Source organism: Chiloscyllium plagiosum, chromosome 13, assembly GCF_004010195.1.
Source record: "Chiloscyllium plagiosum isolate BGI_BamShark_2017 chromosome 13, ASM401019v2, whole genome shotgun sequence".
Classification (NCBI taxonomy): domain Eukaryota; kingdom Metazoa; phylum Chordata; class Chondrichthyes; order Orectolobiformes; family Hemiscylliidae; genus Chiloscyllium; species Chiloscyllium plagiosum.
The window spans coordinates 65668537-65694354 of NC_057722.1; the positions used below are offsets into that span (position 1 = coordinate 65668537).

Sequence of the window (25818 nt, forward strand, 5' to 3'; positions counted from 1 at the left end):
GTCCCGCAGAGCACCGATCACAGTCCAACAATGGTCAGCCACTTTAGCAATGAAATCCATCCATCAGAAGACCAGAAATGCAATGATCACACAGTGTTCGGTCCCTTTTGGAAGCACACAGAAAATCGAGCAGTTTGCGCCCATATGCAGATTGTTTTCAGGCCTGGAATGACCGGGGCATTGGTTTAAGGTAAAGAGTAGAGGGTTTAGAGGAAACATGAGAAAACAATCCTGTTCATCCAGAAGGTGGGGGGAGTCTTGAATTCACTATCTGTTGGGGTGGTTGTGGCAAAAACCGTGCTAGTATGGAAGAAGTATTTAGATATGCCGCTATGAAGCCAAGGCATATAAAGCTATGAGCCAAGTGCTGGAAAAGACGATTACATTATTTCTTTCTGGTTTTTCACTGGTACGAGTGAGATGTCCTGAATGGACTTTTTCTGTGCTGCTTATGTCTCTGTGTCTAATGCCATGTACTTACTAGAAAGTAAGAGCATGCTAAAAATCAGGAATAGCGTCAGGGCGTAATTCACTTCTGGACTCCCGATACCCCTTTTGCCATCAACAAGGCGCAAGTCAGAAATGTGACGGAGTTTGTACCACTTCTCTGGATGATTGCTGCTCCAAACATACTCGTGAAGCTTGATACCATCCACGACAAAGCAGCCGACTTGGTTTTCATCTTGTCCCCAAACATTTATTCCCTCCTGAACGAATGCACAGAAGCACAAGATATGATGCTAAAATTCACCAAGGCTGCTCCAATCGCACCTTCCAAACCCACGACAAGTATCATCTATGACCATGCTGTTCCTTGAATATGTTTAGGTTGTTCTTATTTTTTTTTTCCCCTGAAGCGTTGTAAAGACCCTGTGTTTATCTACTTGAAGGATATTTGAAGTTAAAAAAAAACTTATGCAATAAAAGATGAGTGGCCAATATTCCCAGCTCGGCTTGGTTTGGTTTGGTTTTAGCTAGCAGTCAGTGGTGAAGTTATTAGACCCAAAGAAGCAGGTCCATGCTGATCCTCCCTCTCTCTGACACCTCTCAAGTCAGAATCTGTGTTTGATTTTACCTTTTTTTTGCCAAGGGGTGTTTGCGGGCATTGTTGCATGAATTTGGAAGAGAACAATATTAGGATAGTCTGTTGGGTTTTCGGATAGGTTAAATTATTCTGTTCTGTTCTCTTCTGTTTGTGTTTCATTAGGCAATATTTCAAATAAATTCTGTGTTGATAAACCTAAGTGGTTGGGCCAGCTGCATCACTCCTGAAATATCCATTTCATACTTGCTTAAAAACAACTAGCAAAGGTAGGGTCCGACTTACTTTCTTGAAAGTTTTGAGGATTTCTGGCCTGGTCCAGAACACATCTAGAAGGACAAGGGCAGCAGGTACACGGAAACATCACCTCCTGCAATTTCCTTACGAATTCACTCAGCATTCAGACGTGGAAATATACTGCCGTTCATTCAGTTGCTTGGTTAAAATCATTAAACTTTCTCCCTGACAGCATTGTAGGGTTTTCTAAACTAAAATAGAACATGCTAGAAGACAGTTCAACGCCAACCTCTGAAGGAAAACTAGACATTAGCAAAAATTGCTGACCCTATCAATTTTGTCATATATCATTTTAGACATTTTTAAAATTTAAAATTTAAGAGCATCTGCATTGCTGCAGCGTGCACTGGGCTGATGTGCTGTTTCTTAAGATTGCGGTTCGGTTCATGAGGTCTTTTAGCCGAAGATTCTTTCTTGATTTCTCATTCACTGCTGAATCTATGTGATAGATAAGAGTGATGCTAAAGCATTTTATGTGATACATGTCTAACATTATATATGTTTCTGTGCCTGTGGGAGTCTGACAATTAATATTATTAGAAGATTGGTGTCTGCATCCGTTGGTTTATTCACTCACGATGGCATTATCAAACAGTTCACCCACACACCACTGCATAGCATCCTGTTTCAATTGCATTCCTCTTTTTAGGGGTCAGAATAGCCATGCGTCACAGAGCAGAATCACCTCCTCTCCAGTTCCCTGTAATTAGAGACGTAGACAATATCAAGCATCCCTCAGATAATGTGAACATTACGTCAGCCTGTGTCAGTTTCCATAACAAGCACTGCACTTCCTTGTTAGCTTGTAAGGGCCATTCAGATTTTGTAATGATTTGGAGATGCCGGTGTTGGACTGGGGTGCACAAAGTTAAAAATCACACAACACCAGGTTATAGTCCAACAGGTTTAATTGGAAGTACAAGCTTTTGGAGCACTGCTCCTTTATCAGGTGGTTGTCGAGTACACCATTGTAAAATACAGAATTTATAGCAAAAGTTTACAGTATGATGCAACTGAAATTGTACATTGAAAAATACCTTGATTGTTTGTTAAGTCTCTCATCTGTTAGAATGACCCTGTTAGTTTTACTTCTTTCATATGTAAATCACAAATTAAAAAAAATACATTCTCAACTGAACTTTAACAATTGGTGTCAGCCGAGATAATGTATTGAAGGTGTTAGCACCCCTGTGTTCTGCTGTCTGTGCCATAATGTTTAGGCTGATTCTAATCCAAAAAATGAATTAACAGAATCTTACATGGATTCATGCAATTTTTGAGCAAAGTGTAATGTAACTCTGTAAGTACAAATTCACCCCACAAAGTTACATGTGTTTGTGTGCATGTGTGTGTGTTTGGGGGGGGGGGGGGGGGGGTGGTGGTGGTTGTGGTTGTGAATGCCTGTGACAGAATGCATATGTGTGTGTGCCTGAGTGTAAAGGGGTATAAGTTGGTGAGAGGGTACACGTGGGAGTGTGGTACTGTGAGTGTCTGTAGGAGTGCCTGTGTGTGTGTGTGTGTTTGGGAGTGTCTGTGTGTGTGTGTGTATAGTGTAATGGGATCACCTGTAACGTGACATGAACCCAAGATCTCAGATGAGGCCATCTCCGTGGGTACCGAAATTAGCTATCAGCCTCTGCTCAGCCACGTTTCGCTGCTGCATGTCCCGAAGTCCGCCTTGAAGCATGGTCACCCAAAGGTCCGAGGCCAAATGTCCCAGACCGCTGAAGTGTTCTCTAACTGGGAGGGAACACTCCTGTCTGTTGATTGTTATGCCCATTCATCCATTGCCATGGCCTGTGCTCCGTTTCACCAATGTACCATGCCCCAGGACATTCTTGCCTGCTGCGTATGAGATAGACAATGTTGGCTGAGTCGCATGAGTACCTGCCACGTACATGGTGGGAAGTGTCCCCATGCATAATGGTGGTATCCATGTCCACACTCTAACACGTCTTGCAGTGTCTACAGTGGCAGCATTGTATGGAGTTGTCCTGAAAGCTTGGCAGTGTTTGAGGTTTGGTGATTGTTTAAAAGCAAGGAGTGGAGATGTGGGGAAGGTCTTGACGAGGTTCTCATCCTCATTGATAATATTTGCAGGTTGTGAAGAACATGGCATAGTTTTTTAGCTCCTGGGAAGTACTGGCCATGAAGGGTACCCTGTCAGTTGCAGCACGTGTCTGTCTCCTGAGGAGACCATTATGGTTCCTTGTTGTGGTTCATTGGAACCGGCAGTCGATGAGTTGAGCATTGTATCCCATTCTCATGAAGGCATCCTTGAATACTTCCAGGTGCCCATCACGTTCCTCCTCATCTGAACAGATCCTGTGTATGCATAGGGCTTGTCCTTAGGGGATGGCTGTTTTAATATGTTTTGAGTGGAAACTGGAGAAGTGTAGCATTGTAAGGTTATCCGTGGGTTTGCAGTAGAGTGAGGTGCTGAGGTGTCCATCCTTGATGGAGATGCATGTGTCCAAGAATGAGACAGACAGTCGAGAGTAGGCCATGGTGAGTTTGATGGTGGGATGAAACTTGTTGATATCACTATGTAGTTTTATCAGTGACTCCTCACCATGGGTCCAGAGGAAGAAAATGTTGTCAATATACCTGATGTATAGTGTTGGTTGGAGGTCCTACGTAGAGAAGAAGTCTTGTTCAAACATGTGCATGAAAATGTTTGCCTATTGGGTGCAAATTTTGGCCTCATGACTGTTCCATGTGTCTGGATGAAGAACTGGTTGTCAAAAGTAAGACATTGTGCTCGCGGATAAAGCAAATGAGTTGTAGGACGATGCTCGGAGATTGGCAGTTGTTGGTGTTGAGTACTGAGGCTGTTGGCATGATGCTGTCATCATGGCGGATGCTGGTGTAGAGTGCTGAAACGTCCATTGTGATGAGGAATGTTCCCAGTTTGACTGGTGCATGTGTCTGAGTTTCTGTAAGAAATCTGTAGTGTCGCGACAGAAGCTGGGGATCTCCTGTACATTGGGTTTCAAGATGCCTTTGACATAGTGAGAGTGGTTCTCACACAGAGTCCTATTGCCTGATATGATGGGACGTCCTGGTGTGTTGGCTTTGTGTATCTTCAGAAGTCACCTATGCAAGAAGTATGTGGGATGAGGGCGCATAGGGAACACTGAAGGACTGGATCCAAAGTCCTGATCAATGTGTTTAGTTCACAGGCATGCTCTTTGGTCGGATCAACCGGTACTTGTTTGTAATGTTCCTGATTGTTCAGTTGTTGGTACAATTCCTTGCAGTAATCCTTTCTATTCTGAATGATGATGGCTCTTCCTTTATCTGCTGGTTTGATGACAATGTTGAGAGCATGGATGGCATTGTATTGTGATTGGGTGATGTTCTGCTCTACCTTATGGTACAGCTGATGAATCTGGCATTTATATACTTCCTGATGATTTGAGCATACATGTCAAGCCCAGGGCAGTGGCCCTCCGATGGCGTCCAAGTTGATGCTTCCTGTGAGCGCTTCTCTATGAATCCCTGCGATGACTGTTCTGGTTCATTGGTACACTAATTGGGATCACTGCTGGCATCTTGAAAGAATTCCCGGAGTCTCATTTGTCTGATGAATTCCACTGTGACTGCTGCAAGAACCATGGGGTCCATTTTGGTGGTGGGGGAGAAATTAAGACCTCTGCTCAGGACTTCAATCTCTTCCGGTTGAAGGGTGTGGTCTGATAAGTTGACAATTGACTAGCCAACAGTGATAACGTTATTCACTGTGGTTCCAGGGTGGGCTTCTCTACTACTGGAGAAAATGTCAAGTTTCTTCAGTTTTTTGTTCTTGCTGTGCATGTACATGGTGTAGTTTTGTCACCTTGTCTGTTTGGCAATATCACATAATTGTACTGCTGTATCCTGAGTGCAGGTTGAGAGTGTGGATTCTATCTGAATTTCAAGGTTGTGGAGTCTGCTATAGAGTTGATGCATGAGATGATTGAGGAGTTTGAGAAAGGTGTGGTGGCTACGTTTCTGCATAGTCTGTGTTGTAGGTCGACTTGAGCAGGTTCATGATCGGTAAACCTACAGACACACACACTCCCACACTCACACATGTACCCTCTCCCAGACTTATACCCCTTTACACTCACACATGCATATATACACTCTATCACAGGTACTCACAACAACAATCAATCCTCACCCCACACCCTGCCCCCTCCCCCCACAACCCCACATGCACCAATACAAATCTAAGTTTTTGAGATGAATTTGTACTTGCAGCATTACATTATATTTTGCTCAAAAACTGCATGAATCCATGTAAGTTTCTGTTAATTCATTTTTTAGATTGGTATCAGTCTAAACATTATGGCACAGACAGCATCATACAGTGGTGCTAACACCTTCAATACATTATCTGGGCTGACACCAATTGTTAAAGTTCATTTGAGAATGTAACTTTTTTAAAAAAAATTGTGATTTACATATGAAAGAACTGAAACTAACATGGCCAGTCTAACAGATGAGAGACGTAATAAACAATCAAGGTACTTTTCAATGTATAGTTTCAGTTACATCACACTGTAAACTTTTGGCATAAATTCTATGCCTTACAATGGTGAACTCGACAACCACCTGATGACAGAGCAGTGCTCCAAAAGCTAGTGCTTCCAATTAAACCTGTTGGACTAAATCCTGGTATTGCGTGATTTTTAACTTCCTATTTTGTAATGCAGCCTCAATTATGTCAGACATTCGAGGGCCTCCTGGCGCAATGGCTATACATCTGTGTTTGAATCTGTCTGATCCATGTGTTTCCCACATGGATACCCATGATATGATTGTGTTTTATGAACTGTAGGAACGGGAGCTTGTTATAATTAATAATAGCCACATTTACAGATCAAAGCATGTAATTGAATTGCTTTGATATTCAATCCAAGCTCGACAACTATCCGATGGCTACTAACCTCCGTCGTCAACTCTATCAAACCTTTTTAGCCTGCTCCTATAGTCTTTGTTGCATTGCCATTTGAAAGAGGACCTTCAGAGTGATATTCTTATTACTGGTCTAGACATTGGAAAATACGACACGAAATTTAGGAACTTACAGTCGTTCAGAGTTACAATGATAAAATTACGTAATCATATAATTTTACAGCACAAATGAAGGCCATTCCACCCATCATGCTTATAGTGACTCCCAGAAGACATATCTCGCTTGTCTCACTATCCAGTTCTATGTCTGTAACGCTCCAAATTCATCACTTCCAAACAATTTGTCCAGTTTTCCAAGAATCTGCCTTCTCCACTGTCTCAGACAGTGCATTCCAACTCCCAGTAACTCTCCAAGGAAAGATGTTTCTCCGCATCACACTCCTAAACGTCTTGCTAAATATCTTGAATTTGTGCCCCTTTGTTTTTTCATTTGTTCTAGGGATGTGGGAATTCCTGGCCAACATTTGTTGCCAATCCCCAATTCCTTGTGCATGGAATGTACTTCCTACATCGTCTCAGAGGACAGGTATGAACCATTTTGCTGTGGTTTTGAAGTTGCATGCAGGCCATAAAGTGTAAAGATGGTAGATTTCCTTCCCTAAAGGACATGACTGAAAAAACCGAGTACTTTTTATGATCAACAATGATTTAAAAGAAACGATTACAGTAGCTTTTATTTCCAGATTTCTTTTTCTGTTTAATTTCACCATCTGATGTGATGAAATTTGAACCCAACAGGTCAGACCATCAGCCTGACTTTTAAGCTCCGTTGAAGAGAAAAGTGTGAGTATGATTGTTCAATATGTTAATTCCAATTTAAGATTACTTTTTCAGAGTTGGAGAAACATTTGTATTGTATTAAATATTAAAGAGGAGAGTTTGACAGCTCACAAGGTTTTACTTGGTCATCCATTTTATAGCTCTGGTCTAAGTGTTAAATGTTTTGTTTCACCTTGAAATTTCTGTGGACATTCTGCATTATTACATTCACTTCGAGAAGCATCTGGTAAAATGACAAGACTAATTACTTTTTTTCTGTAACCGTGTACTATTTTGTTTTGTGGTGAATAGCTGATTGTGGTGTTGGATACCAATATACTTAATGCCAGGAGATCACTGCAGTAATCTCATAAGCTAGCTTCCTAGACCCAATCATATTCACCTACTTTATCATTGACCACTCTTTTATTAGAAGTTAGGAAGTGGAGGGTGCTCTAATGATCACAGCACCATCCACAACTCGGCAGATACTGGAACACCTCAAGTTAAAAAGCAAGACCAGGACAACATGAAGAGTTAGGCTGATAACTAGCAGTTAACAATGGGCACTTGTCGAAGACAATAGCTGTCTCCATCAAGAAATAATCCAAAGAGTTCTTTTTGATAGTTAATGATTTGCAGAATCTATCCTCCACAGTACATCGCCTGACGCATACCATTGATCAGAAACCAAAAAGAGACAGACATGTTAGCTATGTGACCGCATATGTAGGTCAGAGGCTTGTAATTCTGTACTAACTCGCCTCTGTGCAACAACTGTCTACTATCGACAAGTCACAAATTGGGAGTGTAATGTCATATTCTCCACTTGCCTGGATGACTGTAGTTTCAAGAACACTTAAACGTCTTGACTCTTCCCAGGATAAAACAGCTTGCTTGAACTCAATTGATAAGAATAGAGCAACATTTGTGTATATTTTCTGGCAATTTACTATTTGCAACCTGGAAGAGAGTTGTAGTGAATGAGAGTGGGTTAAAAACAGCAAAGGTTACAGTTCTGTTCGGTTCTGTAGCAATAACAGGTTAGCAGTGAACTTTTGTTGACTTATAGAGACTGACTAAAAGCAGAAAGGATGAGAAATGTAGTCAGCAGGATTTCATTCCGGGTACGGACATTCTAAATTATTTTTCATCTACCACTCGGACCTGACCATCGATCAGCAACCTACTTGATTGACACCATACCATCAGTTTCAACATGCACTCCCTTAACCACTGATGTCCACGAGCAATAGAGAACACCCTCTTCAAGGTGTACAGTAGCACCACTCCTCCTCTGCAGAATCTGATACTCTATTAGATTACTTACAGTGCGGAAATAGGCCATTCGGCCCAAGTAGTCCACACAGACCTTCCGAAGAGTAACCCACCCAGACCCATTCCCACTAACTAATGCACCTAACTCTCCGGGCAAATTAGCATGATCAATTCACCTAACCTGCACATCTTTGGGTTGTGGGAGGAAACCCACGCAGACACGGGGAGAATGTGCAGACTCCACACAAACTCCAAGGCTGGAATCGAACCCAGGTCCCCAGCACTATGAGTGCAGTAGTGCTAACCACTGAGCCACCGTGCCGCCCTTTACAGCTTAACGGGACAAAGACAACAGATGCTTGTAAAATACCAGGCCCACAAGTTTCGTTGCAACAGTGCTGATTGGCTGACCAATTCTGATTGACTGACGCATTTTCACCATAATAGAAATTATGATGGGCAATTTGAACAAGGCGCAAGGCTTAAATACATTTTATTTTCATGTATACATTGTATATAGTTAAGTAAAGCTTTTAGCAATCAGAAATAAGCACCTTCAGTGGCTGTTTTGGTACATTAAAGTGTGCCTATCTCTGAACCAGAAAACGTGAGTTCAACTCCCATCCAATCGCTAATAACATCTCTGAGCAGGATTACTAGAAAATATTTAAGTGAGCACTTTATCAACTCAACCATAACGATCTTAAACTCGTCAAGATTATTCAGCAATTGCTGCCTAATAACCAAATCACATCTTATAGTGGTCATTGCGTACTCACATTAAAATATAATAATTATTTCAGGGCTGAAGGCTGAACCCTGTCAGTGAAACATTACACTCACAAAGCCACTGCATAGTAGCAGCATTAAACAGCTTGATTAACCTGCCGTGCAATTGGTTGAGATAATTTGTTCATGTAAATAATTTGAAATAGACCGGACAGTCTTCAAATCTCGAATTTGGCACATGTTCGAGCTTGTCTTTGTACAAGGAACAATGATTTGACCCGAATTAACAATGCCTCACAGAAGATGAGGACAGCTTAAGGGAGATGAAGATGCTGTTGTCGTTCCTAGCAATTGTGTTGCACTTCTTGTTTTGTGGTCCTGAATCCCACTGGTGAATACACTTCAAATTTTCAACTGAAAAACCACTTCAGAGATCTTAAGATACATTGACCTGCAAATGTTTGGACTTTGGGAGGAAACTAGAGCACCCACAGGAAACAGATGCAGACACGGGGAAAATGTGCAAACTCCACAAAGGCAGTCGCCTGAGGTTGGAATCGATCCCAGGTCCCTGACAGCAGTGCTAACCACACTGCGCCTCAACTGGATTGAAGGTACACAGATGCCTATGTTTGCAATTATTTTCTTCATGAGTCTCATGTTGACTAAACTGGTAAGGTGTGTTCCTTAGGGACTAGCCAAGTAATTTATTGATATTCAACAGAGATTGAAATTGATTAAGCACTCATTGATTAAGCACACAAAAATAGCGACTTCTTTTTATAAAAAGTCAGTCAACCATCCTACTGTCAGCCGAGGACAATTTCTTGTCCTATCGATAATGCATTATTGGTTCCTTTTAGTGCTGAATTCAGCCGCCGCCCTGACATTGTCCAGTAATGAGCAGGTTTGCAAACGTTGGGGTAAGTTTGATTTACTGGGCTTGTCGAAGAATGGAGATATCACGTTGGGTGGAATTTTTGGGATGCGTTCTTACCACGTAGAGCAGCGACACCTCTCATTCAGCATTCACCCGGAGCCGGCAAAATGCCTCAGGTTGGTGAGTTTGTTTAATAAAATGGAAAACATCTGTCCTCATGTTGCTTCCCATGTTTACATGATCACAGTCTGAATTACTTTGTGAATTTCAAGTAAAAGAAAATTGTCAACTTTATTTTGCGACTTGCCCCAAAGTGTGTAATAACCAATCAGGTACTTTTGCAATTCAGTTAATGTAATGGTAGCAATACAGCCATCACTGTCAGTACCGCCAGCTCCCACAATTAGTCTTGTGATCAAAACTCATGAACCTGTTTTAGCATTTTGGAATGAGAGACAATTGTGAGAGCTCTCCTGCTGTTTTTCGAAGGCTTTCATTTTGGCAGCACGATGACTTAGTGGTTAGCACTGCTGCCTCACAGCACTAGGGACCTGGGTTCGAATCCAACCTTGGATGACTGTGTGGAGTTTGCATATTCTCCCTGTGGTTATGTGGGTTTCATTCGAGTGCTCCGATTTCCTCCCATAGTCCAGAGATATGTAGGTTAGGTGAATTGGCCATGCTCAATTCCCTTTAGTGTTCAGGGATGCTTAGATTAGGTGCATTAGCGAGGGGTAAGTGTAGAGTAATGGGGTAGGGAAATGGATTTGGAGAGATACTCTTCAGAGGGTTGGTGTGGACTTGTTGGGATGAAGAGCCTGTTTCCCCAGTGTATGGAATCCATGATTCTGCTAGAGGGATGATCTGGAATCCCATTAACATCTTATTTAAAAGTTAGCACATTGGCAGATCTTTGGTTAATGTCCATTAAGGTTTTCTGCTCAAGACTCTTCTTTGGAACTTAGGTCCACCAATTCCCCATATATAGACAGTTATGTTACCACTGAAAAATAATTACGCAGTGGTCTGGTCGGATATAATGATTATCGTGTTATTTTAAAATCTTGAAGTTTTATGAAGTCTGGGACATACTGCATGCATAGTTTTCTACTCTGGTTGAAAACAATAGAGATTAGATGTTGTTGTTTCAACACGTGTATCCATTATTCGTGCACATGAGCAAAATATGTCTGTGGATATAATGTCTTTTCTTTCCAAATAAAAGCAAGATATGTGTTGGTGTTCATTGTGGGCAAAATTACAGAAAGCATTACACAGTCCGAAATTAATGCTGTCTGTCGTTGATCTGGAATTTTCTCTGTCAACAGGAGTATAGAGTCATAGAGTCGTAGAGATGTATAGCACGGAAACAGACCCGTCGGTCCAACCCGTCCATGCCGACCAGTTATCCCAACTCAATCTAGTCCCACCTGCCAGCACCCTGCCCATATTCCTCCAAACCTTTCCTATTCATATACCCATACAAATGTCTTTTAAATGTTGCAGTTGTGCCAGCCTCACCATTTCCTCTGGCAACTCATTCCATTAACGTACCACCGTCTGTGTGAAAAGGTTGCCCCTTAGGTCTCTTTTATATCTTTCCCCTCTCACCTTAAACCTTTGCCCTCTAGTTCTGGACTTCCCCAACCCAGGGAAAATACTTTTTCTATTTATCCTATCCATGCCCCTCACAATTTTATAAACCTCTATAAGGTCACCCTTCAGCCTCTGACGCTCCAGGGAAAACAGCCCCAGCCTGTTCAGCCTTCCTGTAGCTCAAATTCTCCAGCCCTGGCAACATCCTTGTAAATCTTTTCTGAACCCTTTCAAGTTTCACAACATCTTTCCGATAGGAAGGAGGCCAGAATTGCACGCAATATTCCAACAGTGGCCTAACCAATGTCCTGTACAACCGCAACATGACCTCCCAACTCCTGTACTCAATACTCTGACCGATAAAGGAAAGCATACCTAATCATTTTTTTGCTCACCAAAAGGATTGTTGTCTCCACCCATTGCTTTACTCACTCGCTATGGCATCAATAAACAGTTGATCCTCGACCCTACTGCCACGCATCTGGGTTTTGCTGCCTCCTCTTCGAGTTTACGACAGCTCTGGATTACACACCAGCAGTCATACATGGTATCATTCATCTCTGATATGCCCTCAATACGATATTAGCCAATGCCAGTTTCCATGACCAGCTTTACACTTTCATGCCTGTTTCAAGGAGCCATTCATTCTTGGTAATGCAGTGCTCAATTCTGACTGACGTGGCCCTCCTGGTGCAGCTGCTTTCGATCCCATTCAGGACATTTTTGTCAGAATGAGTCTAATTAATGAGTTTCTAACATGAATACTCGTGATGTGATTGCCATTTATGAAGTATTGGATATGAACTTATTATAATCAATACTACTAAGATTGATAGTTCAAATCAGGGAACTAAATTATTTGTGACATTCATTCCAGGTTCAGTAACTATCCAATAGCTGCTGACCTCCTCAATCAACTTGATTCATAACTTTTTTTCCTGGCCTGCTCATCTTTTCCTTAATACAGACAATTCTCTCCCATTGCATTGCAGTCTGAACGAGGACTTCCAGAGTGTTAAAATTAAACATTTGTAATACCCCTCCTCTGACTTTAACCATTTTTGCTCAGTTTCCCCGGCTAGGTGTCACTGCCAACGACACCTTTTTGCGCAAACCACAGGGTAGTTGTTGAAGTCCCTTTAACATACTTCATGTGTCTTTGCACTCCCGCCTCATCCTCCGACCCGCACACATTTCTAGTCAGCTTTAGTTATGTCTGCTGCTAATTAGCTTCAGAAATTTGATTCTGCAGATATGCTTCACCCAATTAAAAACTTTTTTCATTGGAGTGTGGGCCGCTGAGAGGTGACCTTTTAGAAGTTTATAAAATAATGAGGGATAAAGAAAACGTTAATGGTCGTTGGCTTTTCCTTCGGGTGAGGTATTTCAAGATTAGGGGGCACATTTTTAAGGTGAGAGGAGAAAGATTTTAAAAACGACATACCGGGCATCTTTTGCACACTGAGCATGGTGATCATGTGTGATGGATATCCTTAGGAAATGTGTGATGTGGGCACAATTACAACATTTGTAAGACATTTGGATAAGTACATTCGAATAAGAAAGGTTTGGAGTAATAAGGAACAGGAGCAGGCAGGTGGGACTAATGTAGTTTGGGATTATATTCGGCATGGACTTGTTGGACTGAAGGTTTTGTTTTTGTGTTCTATGTCTTGACTTTATACTGAATTTCATTGTTAGAATTTACTCTCTTTAGGAGAAGTTCAGACATAGAAGCCAGGAGGCTATACTCAAGCTTCATTAAAACTAATCAGGTCTCACTTAGAATGCCACCAAGACTGTCAATATTATTGACAAAAAAATAATGAGAGATTGCGATCATTTCTGTTCCATAACTTCTGGAATTCACCTATGCCTAGTTAATCATGGAAGATCAGAAGTTAATGTCAGGGATTACACGGTTCCCGACATTTGGCATTGATTCCCGACTTTCCCATCCACTCACAATCAAGTAGAATTTGCTTAACTGACAAAAACCTTTTATTTTTCACTATTTGACTCTTTGAGAAAAAAAATTGCAAATATTTGTGATTTGTTGAATAATGTGTAACAGTACTTCTGATTTACACTACTTTGATAATGAATGCTGCAATAAACTCTGAAAAACTGAACTTGTATATGCCACATATCAAATTTTACCAAATGACAAAGTTATGTTTTTGTGAAGGAACATTTGTAAAGTAATTTCCCTCTTGATTTTATATTTTATACTTCAATCTCACATGCGTTTCTAAATCATTTGTTTTGACCTTGATCAAGTTTCAATTTCTAGTTAAAACAAATAAATATGTTTTAGTTTTATGCTTGCTGTCAGCGAACATGCTACAATGTGGTTGACCAATGATCTTGCTTGATTATATCTCTATTGTTTGACAACTAGTGATCCCAATGCCTTGGCAACAGTTTCAAGCTGACGTTTGGAAGAGGAAATTCCATGCGACAAAGGTCACCATAAATTTGTGGAGCTCGATATCTGGCACATCCATAGTTACAATGGGATGAATGGCTTTCATTACAGCTGCCATTTCATGGCTCTAGTAAATGATCATGCAAGAAAGACTCAATTGGTTTTCTGGTTTTTATGCTGTTAGCTGTGACTCAGAAGTTTGTGAGTTTGCATTCCAATCCAGATTATTGAACCCTTATTTGAAACTGCTATTTCAGTGCATTATATTTCCCATTTGTCCAATGAAATGCAATTGTTTCACCAATTAAAGTAAAGGATCTTATTGTAGCATTTGAAAAAATATGTAGGTGGGACAATGCAGTAGGAGGCGGTATTGATCACCACAAGAGCAACTCTTAGCAACAGGAACTATCTACTCGCACAGCATCAGCTCATGCCACTGGCCTTTGTTTCATTGATCTCACTGAAGACTTCCCGCTTTCCAGTTAAGTGCCTAAATAGCACTAAACATTATGGGTCTTCTCTAAATCATGCATGCGATACGAAAAGCTGCGGGGCCTTCCTCAAAGCTAATATAGGATAACATCCACTCAAGGTCTCACCAAGCCGACCTTGTACTCGCCCCGTCAGGGTGTTTTGCAAGTTCCCAGGGGCAAGAGTATACACAAAAGTTATTGATGGACCGCACATCAGAAGTGCAAAATCCACACAGATATGACCTCCTCCGCTCATCCACCTCACCTTTCCCCTCTGATTTGCTGCTGACTTTGCTGCTGTTTCCTCACTAGCTCCACATCCCCACCATCAGTCACCTTTATTTGGACCCATGTTGATCCTGGGTCTGTGGTCAGTGTAATACTTGCATCAACCACTCACTGTTGGAAGTGCTTCAATGAAGAATATACCATCTCCATCTGTTTCACGTAGGATCCATAGGAAGGAGGACCCTCTTTCTCACTCCTCCTTGATCATGGGAAAGATTAATTTGCTAATTGACTGCAAGTTGACATGCATTCTTTCCCAGAAGGAACCAATCTTTACCATCTGTCGAACAGACCATTACCTCCATTAAATGTCACCTTAAGTGTGAGGAACCATCTTGCCATGCTGACAAAATAGCAATTCAATAAAGTATATTATTCTTGCTTTCAATGTAGTCTGCTGTTCTATTTAATGCATTGGCCAGTGTTGTTTTAATTTACTTATTTGCTTGCTCTTTGCACGTATGGTTTTTAGAAACTTGAGTTATACTTTTGCTTCTGGCCTATTTCTAATTAAGACAATATGTCACAGGAACAGAAGTAGGCCACGCGGCCATTGATTCTGCTTCTCCATTCAATTAGGTCATGCCTGATTTTATAATCTCAATTACATTTTCTTCCCTTTCCTCCAAAATACTTGATTCCTCATTGATTAAATAACTGTTTTTTCTCTGTCCTGACTGTAATGATTGACTGAGCATCAACAGTCACCTATGGGAACCTCTGAGAATAAATGTTTCCTCTTCTCTGTCTTAACTATCTGGCCCCATATTCAGAAAATTGTTGTTCTGGTCCTAGACACTTCCACAATGGGAAGCAACCTTATTGCTGCTTTTCTGTGAAAACCCCTAAAAGTCTTGGATATTTCAATAATTTTTGTTCTCATACATTTGTATTCCAGTGAGTACAGTGCCAATCCACTCAATCTCTACTCATAAGACAACTCCTCCATACCTGATACTGGCAAATGAATGTTCTCTGCACTGCCTCCAAAACTAGTTTATGATTCCTTAGATAAGGGTCCAATATTCCATTTCCTTCTGTAGTACCCATTGAACTTGCACATTAGCTTTTTAAGATTCATGATTAAGGACTCCCATATCCCTCTGTTATGCAGATTTCTGTCGTCTTTCGCCATTGAAATCATGTTAAACTTCTGAATATTTCCTGCTAAAATGCACAACCTTACATTTTCACACATTATTCCATATGCCATTTTTTTTGCACACTCACTTAACCTGTCAGTATCCTTCTGCAGACTCCTTGTCTTATCCTCACCTCCTGCCTTTCCCACTATGTTTGCGTCATCCACAAACGTAGCTTTAGTATGTCACTCTGCAGGCCCAACTCATGAATATATTGCAAATAATCATCATCATGGTACTGACAACACTGCCACACCATTAGTTGTAGGCTGACATCATGAAAATACCCACTTCAAAGTTTGTGCGAAGATTTGTAGCTCGGGTGCTCGTTGTTGTGGTTCTGTTTGCCGAGCTGGGAATTTCTGGTGCAGACGTTTCGTCCCCTGTCTAGGTGACACCCTCAGTGCTTGGGAGCCTCCTGTGAAGTGCTTCTATGACCTTTCCTCTGGCATTTGTAGTGGTTTGAATTTGCCTTCCGGTTGTCAGTTCCAGCTGTCCGCTGCAGTGGTCGGTATATAGGGTCTAGGTCAATGTGCTTATTGATTGAATCTGTCGATGAGTGCCAAGCCTCTAGGAATTCCCTGGCTGTTCTCTGTTTGGCTTGGCCTATAATAGTAGTGTTGTCCCAGTCGAACCCTATATACCGACCACTGCAGCGGACAGCGGGAACTGACAACCGGAAGCGGCAGATTCAAACCACTACAAATGCCAGAGGAAAGATCACAGAAGCGCTTCACAGGAGGCTCCCAAGCACCGAGGATGTCACCTAGACAGGGGACGAAACGTCTGCACCAGGAATTCCCAGCTCGGCGAACAGAACGACAACAAAATACCCACTTGTCTGAACTCTCTGTCTTTTATTAGTTATCCATTCCTCTATCAATGCCTTTATACTATCCCCAACAACATGGGCTCTTGTCCTATTAAGCAGTCTAAAGTAGAATCTCTCATCAAACACCTTCCCAAAATCCAAATGTATTATATTGACTGCTTCCCCTTTATCAATCATTCTTGTTATCTCCACAAAGAATTGTACTAAATTTATCTGGCATGAATGCACTTCAGGAAGCTATATTGACTCTGCTTGATCATATTATGCATTTCTGAATGCACTGATATTGTGATTCTTGGATTAAATATTTGAGAATATAACAAAATTTGGTTTTTTGTGTTCACAGTCACTTGCAGATACAACCATAGAATTATAGAATCATACAGCTATAGAATTTTACAGTACAAAAGGAGGCCATTTGATTCATCATGCTTTTGCTGACTCCCAACAGAGCTAGCCAGCTATTCACTTTCTCCAGTCCTATCTCCATAGCCCACTGAATTCACCACTTTCAAGTGTATATCCAGCTCTCCTGGAATCTGCCTCCTCCATTCTTACAGGCAGCACATTCCAAATTCTAACAAATCATGGAGTAAAGAAGTTTCTCCTCGTCACAGTTCTAGCTCTCATGCTGACAATATTAATACTGTGTCACTTTTTTGTTTTCTTTTGTTCTTGAGTATAAGCAGCAGTTGGTGCAAATCTCTAATTCTGTGTGAGCTAAATATACTAGCCATTCTATCTCAAAGGGCATGCATAAACCACATTGTTGTGGGTGTGGAGATGCATGTTGGCTATGCAGGATAAGGATAGTAGATTTCCTTCCCTAAAGGGTATTCCTGAAACAGCTGATTGTTTATGACGACCAGTGATGGTTTGATAGTCACCATGACATTGGATTTTAATTCCAGATTTTTAAAAACAAATAAGTTTAACATTTAAAGCTATTACCTCAGAACATTACCTGGCTTCTAAGCTGCAAATAAGTAGAAAACTGTGAGAGTGATTGTGCAATATGTTAATTTCAATTTAAGAATGTGTTTCTCAAGTTGAGGAATTTTTGTCGGGTCATCAAAAATGAGTCTTCATCCAGCTCCTTAACCACTCTGCCCTGACCATAGATCAGCAGCCTGCCTGATTGGCACCCACCCAACACTTTCCACATGCACTTGGTTCACTCTTAATATACAGGCACAACAGAGAACACTATTAACGAGATGCACCATAGCACTCTTTTGGCGCCGGCAAAATGCTTCAGGTTGGTGGGTACTATAAGATGTCGAGAGTGTGGTGCTGGGAAAGCACAGCAGGTCAGGCAGCATCCGAGGAGCAAGCGAATCAACGATTCGAGCTAAAGCCCTTCCTCAGTACTGAGGTCATTCCTTCATCCTCACTTATAAGATACTCCATTTGCGAATGAGAGATGTTTATCGGTTAAGGCGTTGTGAGAGCTCTCTTCCTTTTCTTCGAAATACTTCCCTCGGACCTAAGGATGATCGTCGGGGATCCCTTTCATGTTTTCTTTGAAATCGTACACATAGTCAGGTCTTTGCTTAATATAAATTAAGATTTTGTGCTCAAGTCTCTGCGTTAGGATACGGATTCATCAAGTTTCAGCTTTGATTCAACGGTTGTACCACCAAATTATCGCAAATCATAGCTACGCTGTGGTCCTCTCTGATATAATTGTATCATTGCTTTCCCTGTGTTTTTTTTTAAATCTTGTTTCTCCGCCTTCTCTGCAGCTTTCGGCTCAGGCCTTTCCGTTTTGCACTGGCGATGATTTTTGCAATCGAGGAAATAAACAATGACACAGCTCTGCTTCCCGGGGTCACTCTGGGATACCGCATATACGATTCTTGCAATTTGCTACAGTTATCGTTAAAAGCAGCTATGGATTTTCTAAACAGTCCAGAGGCAAACACATCCTCTGATAACTGTAAAAAGTCCTCCACTGTTTCTGCGATTGTTGCTGATGCTGGATCTACAAAATCTTTAGCAATAGCACCTTCCATTGGTACCTTCAGAATCCCTATGGTAAGAAATGGCGTTTAACAAATCGGTTTGCAGAGTAAACAAATGTGAGTTAACTGTATATAATTTGATGTTCTGTGCGTCATATACTCCATTTCTACAAAATTCGTAACTCTTTTTGATGATCCAAACCAGACCAGAATCTTTATTTATATTGCATTCAGGATGGTCAGACCATCCAGAAAAAATGCTGTTGTTCTGCTTAGCTTAAGTTTTCTAACCAGGTTATTATTTTTCTTCGAAGATGTTGCTTCAAAAGTCTCATTTCAGAAAACAGGTGATGAAAGGAAGCAAGTTATGATAATAGAACTTTTCAAAAATGATTACAAAAAAACTGGCAAATTCAGTTCGTTTTTATTCTTTCACGAGATGTGGGCAGTGCTGACAAAATCAATATTTGATTCCCTCCCCAGTAGCCCTGGAGATGAATCGCTTCCTTGATCACCTGCAACCGACGTTAAGGGTGAAATATGCACAAAGTCTGTCCAGCAGCAAACGGCACCATCAATCGAATACTGAACTACAGAAAGCAAACATTACGTTATACACAGAAATAAGTCTAATTTAAACAATAAAGTGTCTCAGCATTGGCTTGCTGAGGGATGCGTAATTCATGTCTGAGACACAGTGAGCTCAATGTTGCTTCCAGAAGCCAGGTGAAATTTTTCAAAGCTGTAATTCATAACCTTGAATTATATTTTAAGAGAAGTATAATGCTGAACACGTTGCTAAAGATTTAAGGTGCTGGATGAAGAGGTATTTTAAGTTTGGGTGATGGTGTAAGAAAAATCATTTACAATTAGTCACATATCCAACACCTTTTCCTTTCCATCCATTGACTTCAATGGGAAGGGACAAATGGCGAGATCGACTATGAACTCTCAATACCATGTTGTGCAAAGTTTGATTTATCCCCAAGTAACCTGTAGAAGCAGAGAGAAGCAGAATGTTCGACAATGTTCTTCATGTTGAACTGTGAGAACCGGATATTATGCGTGGTTGCAGCTAGGACAGAGTGAATCAAGAAAGCGCATTGCTTGGGTTGAACACTTAGAGCAAATATATGAAGTTATTTAGTAAGTTTTTTATGCCTTAAAATGGACAGCTCCTGAAAGTAAGAAACGAGTTGGAATCTTTGCTCTTCTCAGCCGATATCCACGCGCTGAGATCATGAATAACCACATGTTGCGTTCAAAATGCAAATGTTTCCACTTTACTTTTAACAGGTTAGCTACTTTTCCACCTGTGCGTGCCTGAGCAATAGAAAGGAATATCCGTCATTTTTTCGAACAATACCAAGTGATTACTATCAGGCTAGAGCATTAGCCCAGTTGGTGAAACATTTTGGATGGACCTGGATTGGGACAGTTAAGGGCGACGATGACTATGGAAACTTTGGAATGCAAGCATTTGAAGAGGCCGTTCAACAGTTAGGTGTTTGTATAGCTTTTTCCGAGTCGTTTCATAAAACATACACTCGCGAGAAGTTACTGAAAACAGTTAACACCATCAAATTATCTTCTACAAAAGTTGTCGTTGCTTTTGTGGGAGTATCAAGTATGGGTGTCCTTCTAAAAGAAATGATTGAACAAAATGTCAGCGGTATACAATGGATCGGAAGTGAATCATGGGTTTCCATGTCTCTTCTTCCTCCGGAGGAAAGTAAAAAGATTGCTTCTGGGGCAATTGGAATTGCAATTCGCAAAGTCGGTATACCAGGGTTGAGGGAGTTCTTGATGAAAGTTCATCCATCTTTGTATCCAGGGAACATCTTGGTGAAAAAGTTTTGGGAAAGTTGTTTCGGCTGCACTCTAAGTGCTGGGAATACATTAGATTCTCGAAAACCTGGATCAGAACTTAAGGAATGCACAGGACAAGAAAATTTACAGAATGTCCAAAATGAATTTACTGATGTGTCGCAGTACAGAGTGACTTACAAGGTGTACAAAGCAACTTATGCGATAGCTCATGCACTTCATAATATGGCGTCATGTAAAACTGGGTCAGGGCCTTTCTCCAATGGGAGTTGTGCAAATATTTCAAATTTTCAACCATGGCAGGTGAGGAACATTTAAACTTATTTGATGACTGCATTTACATACCAATGTGGTCGAATTCACGGTTGTTTATTTACAAACAATGTAAACATGCTCTATGTTTTCCTTTATTTGAAGTTATTATATTACATGAGAACTGTGAAGTTCGTAACTAAGATGGGAGAAAAGGTTTATTTTGATGAAAACGGAGACCCTGTCGCAACATATGATATTGTAAACTGGCAACCAAATGCCCTCGGTAACATTGACATTGTAAATGTTGGACGCTATGATGGAGCAGCTCGTTCTGGAGAAGAATTTTCGATAATAGAAGAGGCAATTGTTTGGAGTGGTGGTCAGAAGTCGGTAAGATTGATGTAGAACTGTCTCTTTTAAAGCACGGTTGGATTTCTTAATTTCAATTTCGGTACTCTGAAATGAAAAAAAAGAAATGATGTTTACAACAAATAAGTGGCCCAACCACAACTGCCCATTTCCTGACTCTGAGTAAAATTGCAATACATCAGCCATTTTAAAATGGAAAAATTCTGCTCACCGATTCGAAGATCACTTAGTTGGATCAACCCAGAATATACGATCTGAGACATGTTTCATTTTCCCCCACTTCAACAACAGATTACGTTTAGCCATAAATGATACATTTAACATGACAAGAAAGTAAGGGACTGCTGCTTAAGAACTAGAATTATAAATATCATTATATTTTAAATGTCACTTAATGAACAAATGGATGCGTAAAAAAGTATAAAAACTAAGCATACCAAAACGTCAGTGCATAGGTTTTAAAAAATCATCAGAGAACAATGGATCCATTAATTTGATGTCAAGGGGCATTATAGTTTATATCAATTTTGGTCACAAAAGCATTTGTGCTACCCAGGTGCCAAACAATGACTATCGTCAACGAATGGGGTTCTACTAATTTCCACGTTATATTCAGCAGCATCAGAGTCACTTATACCCCTCTATCAATATATCGGGAGATACCTGAGATACCTGAGAAACTGAATTGGACTAGCCATGTAAGTTCTATAACTGTAAGAGCAGTTCAGACGCCAGGATACCTGCAGCAGATAACTCGCCTCTGGACTTCCCAAAACCTAACCACAGACAGGGGGCAGGACTGTGACGAAATACTCCCACTCACCTGAAAGTGTACTCATACGTTCCTACATGCGTGCAAATTCAGCAACTCTCAAGCAGCTTGACACCATCCAAGAAAAAGCAGCTCACTTGATTGTCACTGCAACCCAAACATTCTTTTCCCCTACAAGCAATACTCAGTTGGAGCATCTGCAAAATACAGTGCCGAAATTAAACAATGTGCTTTAGAATGCACAATCCAATCCCTCGACCACTTCCACCTAAATGAACATTGGGACGCCACCATCTGCATGTTCCCCTGCCAGCCGCTCCCCATCCTGACTTGGAAATATGTCATTTCCTTCAGTTCCTCTGGGTCAATCAAAATGCTGTAACTTACTCGCTTGTGACATTGTGGGCATGACTTCAGCAAACAGAATGTGACAGTTCAAGATGGCAACACAAAGACAACTGGGGTGGGCAATAAACTCTGGCCTGGCCTGCAATGCCCACATCGCATGAATGAATTAACAAAATGATTTTTACTTATGAATCTCATTTTCATTTTAGACAGTATTCAGTATCACTACAAAATACATTTGATTTTATTTACTACATTAGCAATTTCCTTTTTAAATGATAGATGAAACTAGTTGAAGAACACATCATGGATGCTATAATGTGAATCTGGATTGACTATAAATAAAACATAGAAAACTACAGCACAGAACAGGCCCTTTGGCCCACGCTGTTGTGCCAAGATTTAATCCTAATATAAAATATAGTAACTTAACCTATGCACCCCTCAACTCACTGCTATGCATTTGCATGTCCAGCAGTCGCTTAAATGTCCCCAATGACTCTGCTTCCACCACCACAGCTGGCAACGCATTCCATGCATTCACAATTATCTGCGTAAAGAACCTACCTCTGACGTCTCCTTTATACCCTCCTCCTAATATCTTCAAACTATGACTTCTCGTACCAGTCAATCCTGCCCTGGGGAAAAGTCTCTGGCTATTGACTCTATCTATTCCTCTCATTATTTTGTACACCTCTATCAGGTCTCCTCTCTTCCTCCTTCTCTCCAGAGAGAAAAGTCCGAGCCTATTCAACCTTTCTTCGTAAGGCAAGGCCTCCAGGCAATGTTCCGCTTCTGCCAATGCAAGTCTATCCCCAGCACTTTTACAGCAGCTTTAAGCTGGACATCATGAGGTCACAAACTGTCAGGTTATTTTAAAAAAGGATGGCACGAATGAATGTAACACAAATACCTATTCCCCTGTAAATCAGACTGAATGATATGCATTTGCTATTTGAAATTACTAGCACCATTGCATTTATCTTCCTAATCAGGTTCCTAAAGCTGTTTGTTCTCAAAGTTGCCATCATGGAACAAGGAAAGCAGGAAGAAAAGGACAACCCATTTGTTGTTTTGATTGCATTCAATGTGCACAGGGTGAAATTAGTAACACAACTGGTAAGAAAGCATCATTGTCTGTACCAAAAGTGTGTCTGTACAAATTTCATGCCAGCATTGCAACAGGGGTGCTAACATTTATCCTTTAATGACCAAATCTTCTGTTGCTTTTTCAGATTCCGTTCATTGCATAAAATGTCCATTGGAATTCAAATCTAATGAACGACGGGATCAATGCATTCCAAAGGATATTGAGTTTCTTTCCTTTTTTGAGACATTGGGAATCATTCTGGTGACACTGGCGCTGTTTGGAGCCTGCACCGCTGTTGGTGTGTGTGCAATATTCTATGTGTACAGATGTACTCCGATTGTTAAAGCTAATAACTCTGAGTTAAGTTTCCTTCTTCTTTTTGCCCTGACACTTTGTTTTCTGTGTTCAATTACATTCATTGGGGAACCTTCAGTTTGGTCTTGTATGCTCTGCCACGTAGCGTTTGGTATTAGTTTTGTTCTTTGCATTTCTTGTGTATTGAGTAAAACAATCGTTGTGGTGATGGCGTTCAAAGCAACGCTGCCTGGCAATAATATGATGAAGTGGTTTGGACCAAGACAGCAACGGCTGGTGGTTTACATCCTCACACTGGTGCAATGTGCAATATGTACTACCTGGCTAATTGTATTTCCACCTTATCCATTGAAAAACACTAGTCACTCTAATGAGATAATCGTGTTTGAATGCAACGTAGGGTCTTCTTTAGCCTTCTACAGTGTACTCGGTTATATTGGATTTCTCTCCTGCGTGTGTTTTGTGGTAGCTTTTCTCGCTCGAAAACTTCCAGATAACTTCAATGAAGCGAAACACATAACGTTTAGCATGCTTATCTTTTGTGCAGTTTGGATAACTTTCATTCCAGCTTACATAAGTTCGCCAGGGAAATATGCTGTGGCGGTTGAAGTGTTTGCTATTTTGGCTTCCAGCTTTGGTCTACTAATTTGCATTTTTGTTCCAAAATGTTATATTATTCTGTTGAAGAAAGAAAACAACACAAAAAGTTGCATAATGGGCTCAGTGTTTTCCAAAAAAAGCTTTGAAAATGTTCATAAATGAGGCCCGGATATTTTAGTAGCTAATTATTTTGCCGTAAAGGTAGTGAATGGAAATTCCATGCAGTGAACTGGAAAGCCGAATGTTACCAGGTACACATTTTACACAATGGAATGAAACCACAATATCCAGTAGGTTGGGTCAATCATTTTGACTATTTTTATACTTCTCCCCCATTTTTCATTTAATCAGATTTGAAAATCGTGTGTGATCTATATTTATTTAAATATGGATCATTGTCACTTTTAGTTTCCTCAACCTGCCTTGAATTTCTTCATCGCGTGGAGTTTAGATTTGAAACTTACTTTATCTATCAACAGAAAATCAGTTTCGAAACTTGGCCTATTCAAGTGTGCAAAATAGATTACTCACATCATTGTAGCAAAACGCGTTAATAAAAATGCTGCCACTGTGCAATGTTGATGTTGAGGGTTGTCACTGGCGGGACGGTTGGGTGATGGTGGTGGTGGGAAGAGGAAAGGCTTTGGAATCTTTGAGTTTACTATGTTGGCGGTAATGCGGAAAAGTGAATATTCTGCTTGTTTCAGAGTTAGTTTTCGATTCGTATTCCAAAGGAGCTCACAAATAATTTGTTTCACGCGTTCTTAATGTATGGTTAATATGCACTCGCTAACCAGTAGCCTTTTTATGCTTATTAAATCAATACGAACCACGTGTTTTGCCGAAACATGTTTGTGTACTTTCTCACTGAGATGTTGTAATTCACTGCTGTAACTTCCTTATCTACCTTTCAGTATTTTGCAAATGTTTTGTTGTTCCTTTACTAAATGGCAGTTCACAGAATTAAAGGTTTGTCTCACAGAACAGGCTGGCTGTAGGTCTACACCCTAAGGAGTACAGTTAAGCCTCTGATTGACCACCGACTTCTTAAGTATGATTTGGGATGGTGAAGTACTGATGGACTTGTCAATGGTGTCCACATGTCATAAATTAATAAAAAAAATCCAAAGACTGTTGCAATTGTATCATTGTGTTTCCAATTAATCATGGAATATCACATTGCAGGGGAAGACTATTTGGATGATTGCACCATGTCAGTCCTTTTTAGATAACTTCCATGCTTTTTTCTGATAATAATGACATTTTCTCCATTTCAAGTCCTTATGCAAATCTATTCTGAATTTCATTATTGACACTGCTTCCACTAGCACTTCAGACTTCACCTGACGAAGGAGCAACGCTCCAGTAGCTTGTGATTTTGAATAAACCTGTTGAACTTTACCTCGTATTGTATGACTTTTGAATTTGTCCACCCCAGTCCAACATCGGCTTTCCACATTAAGGCTTAAAGATTCACTCAACTCTAAGATAAATATTAGATTAGATTAGATTAGATTTTAGCGTGAAACAGGCCCTTCGGCCCAACAAGTCCACACCGACCCGCCGAAG

At 40.7% G+C, this 25818-nt stretch overlaps 1 protein-coding gene across 1 annotated transcript; it reads left to right on the forward strand.

The window, feature by feature from the left end:
* The first annotated feature begins 18461 nt into the window (after positions 1-18461).
* Positions 18462-24411, forward strand: LOC122555657 (extracellular calcium-sensing receptor-like). The gene is made up of 5 exons (XM_043701654.1): positions 18462-18746; positions 19970-20803; positions 20918-21145; positions 23240-23363; positions 23480-24411. The coding sequence occupies exons 1-5, from the start codon at positions 18489-18491 to the stop codon at positions 24409-24411; spliced, it is 2376 nt and encodes a 791-aa protein (XP_043557589.1). The 5' UTR covers positions 18462-18488.
* The last annotated feature ends 1407 nt before the right edge of the window (positions 24412-25818 follow it).

Coding starts and splice junctions, on each gene's coding strand:
- LOC122555657 (XM_043701654.1), top strand. CDS start 18,489: ATGATTTTTGCAATCGAGGAAATAAACAATGACACAGCTCTGCTTCCC. Junction 18,747..19,969: donor GTACCTTCAGAATCCCTATG/GTAAGAAATGGC, acceptor TACTTTTAACAG/GTTAGCTACTTTTCCACCTG. Junction 23,364..23,479: donor TGAAATTAGTAACACAACTG/GTAAGAAAGCAT, acceptor TTGCTTTTTCAG/ATTCCGTTCATTGCATAAAA.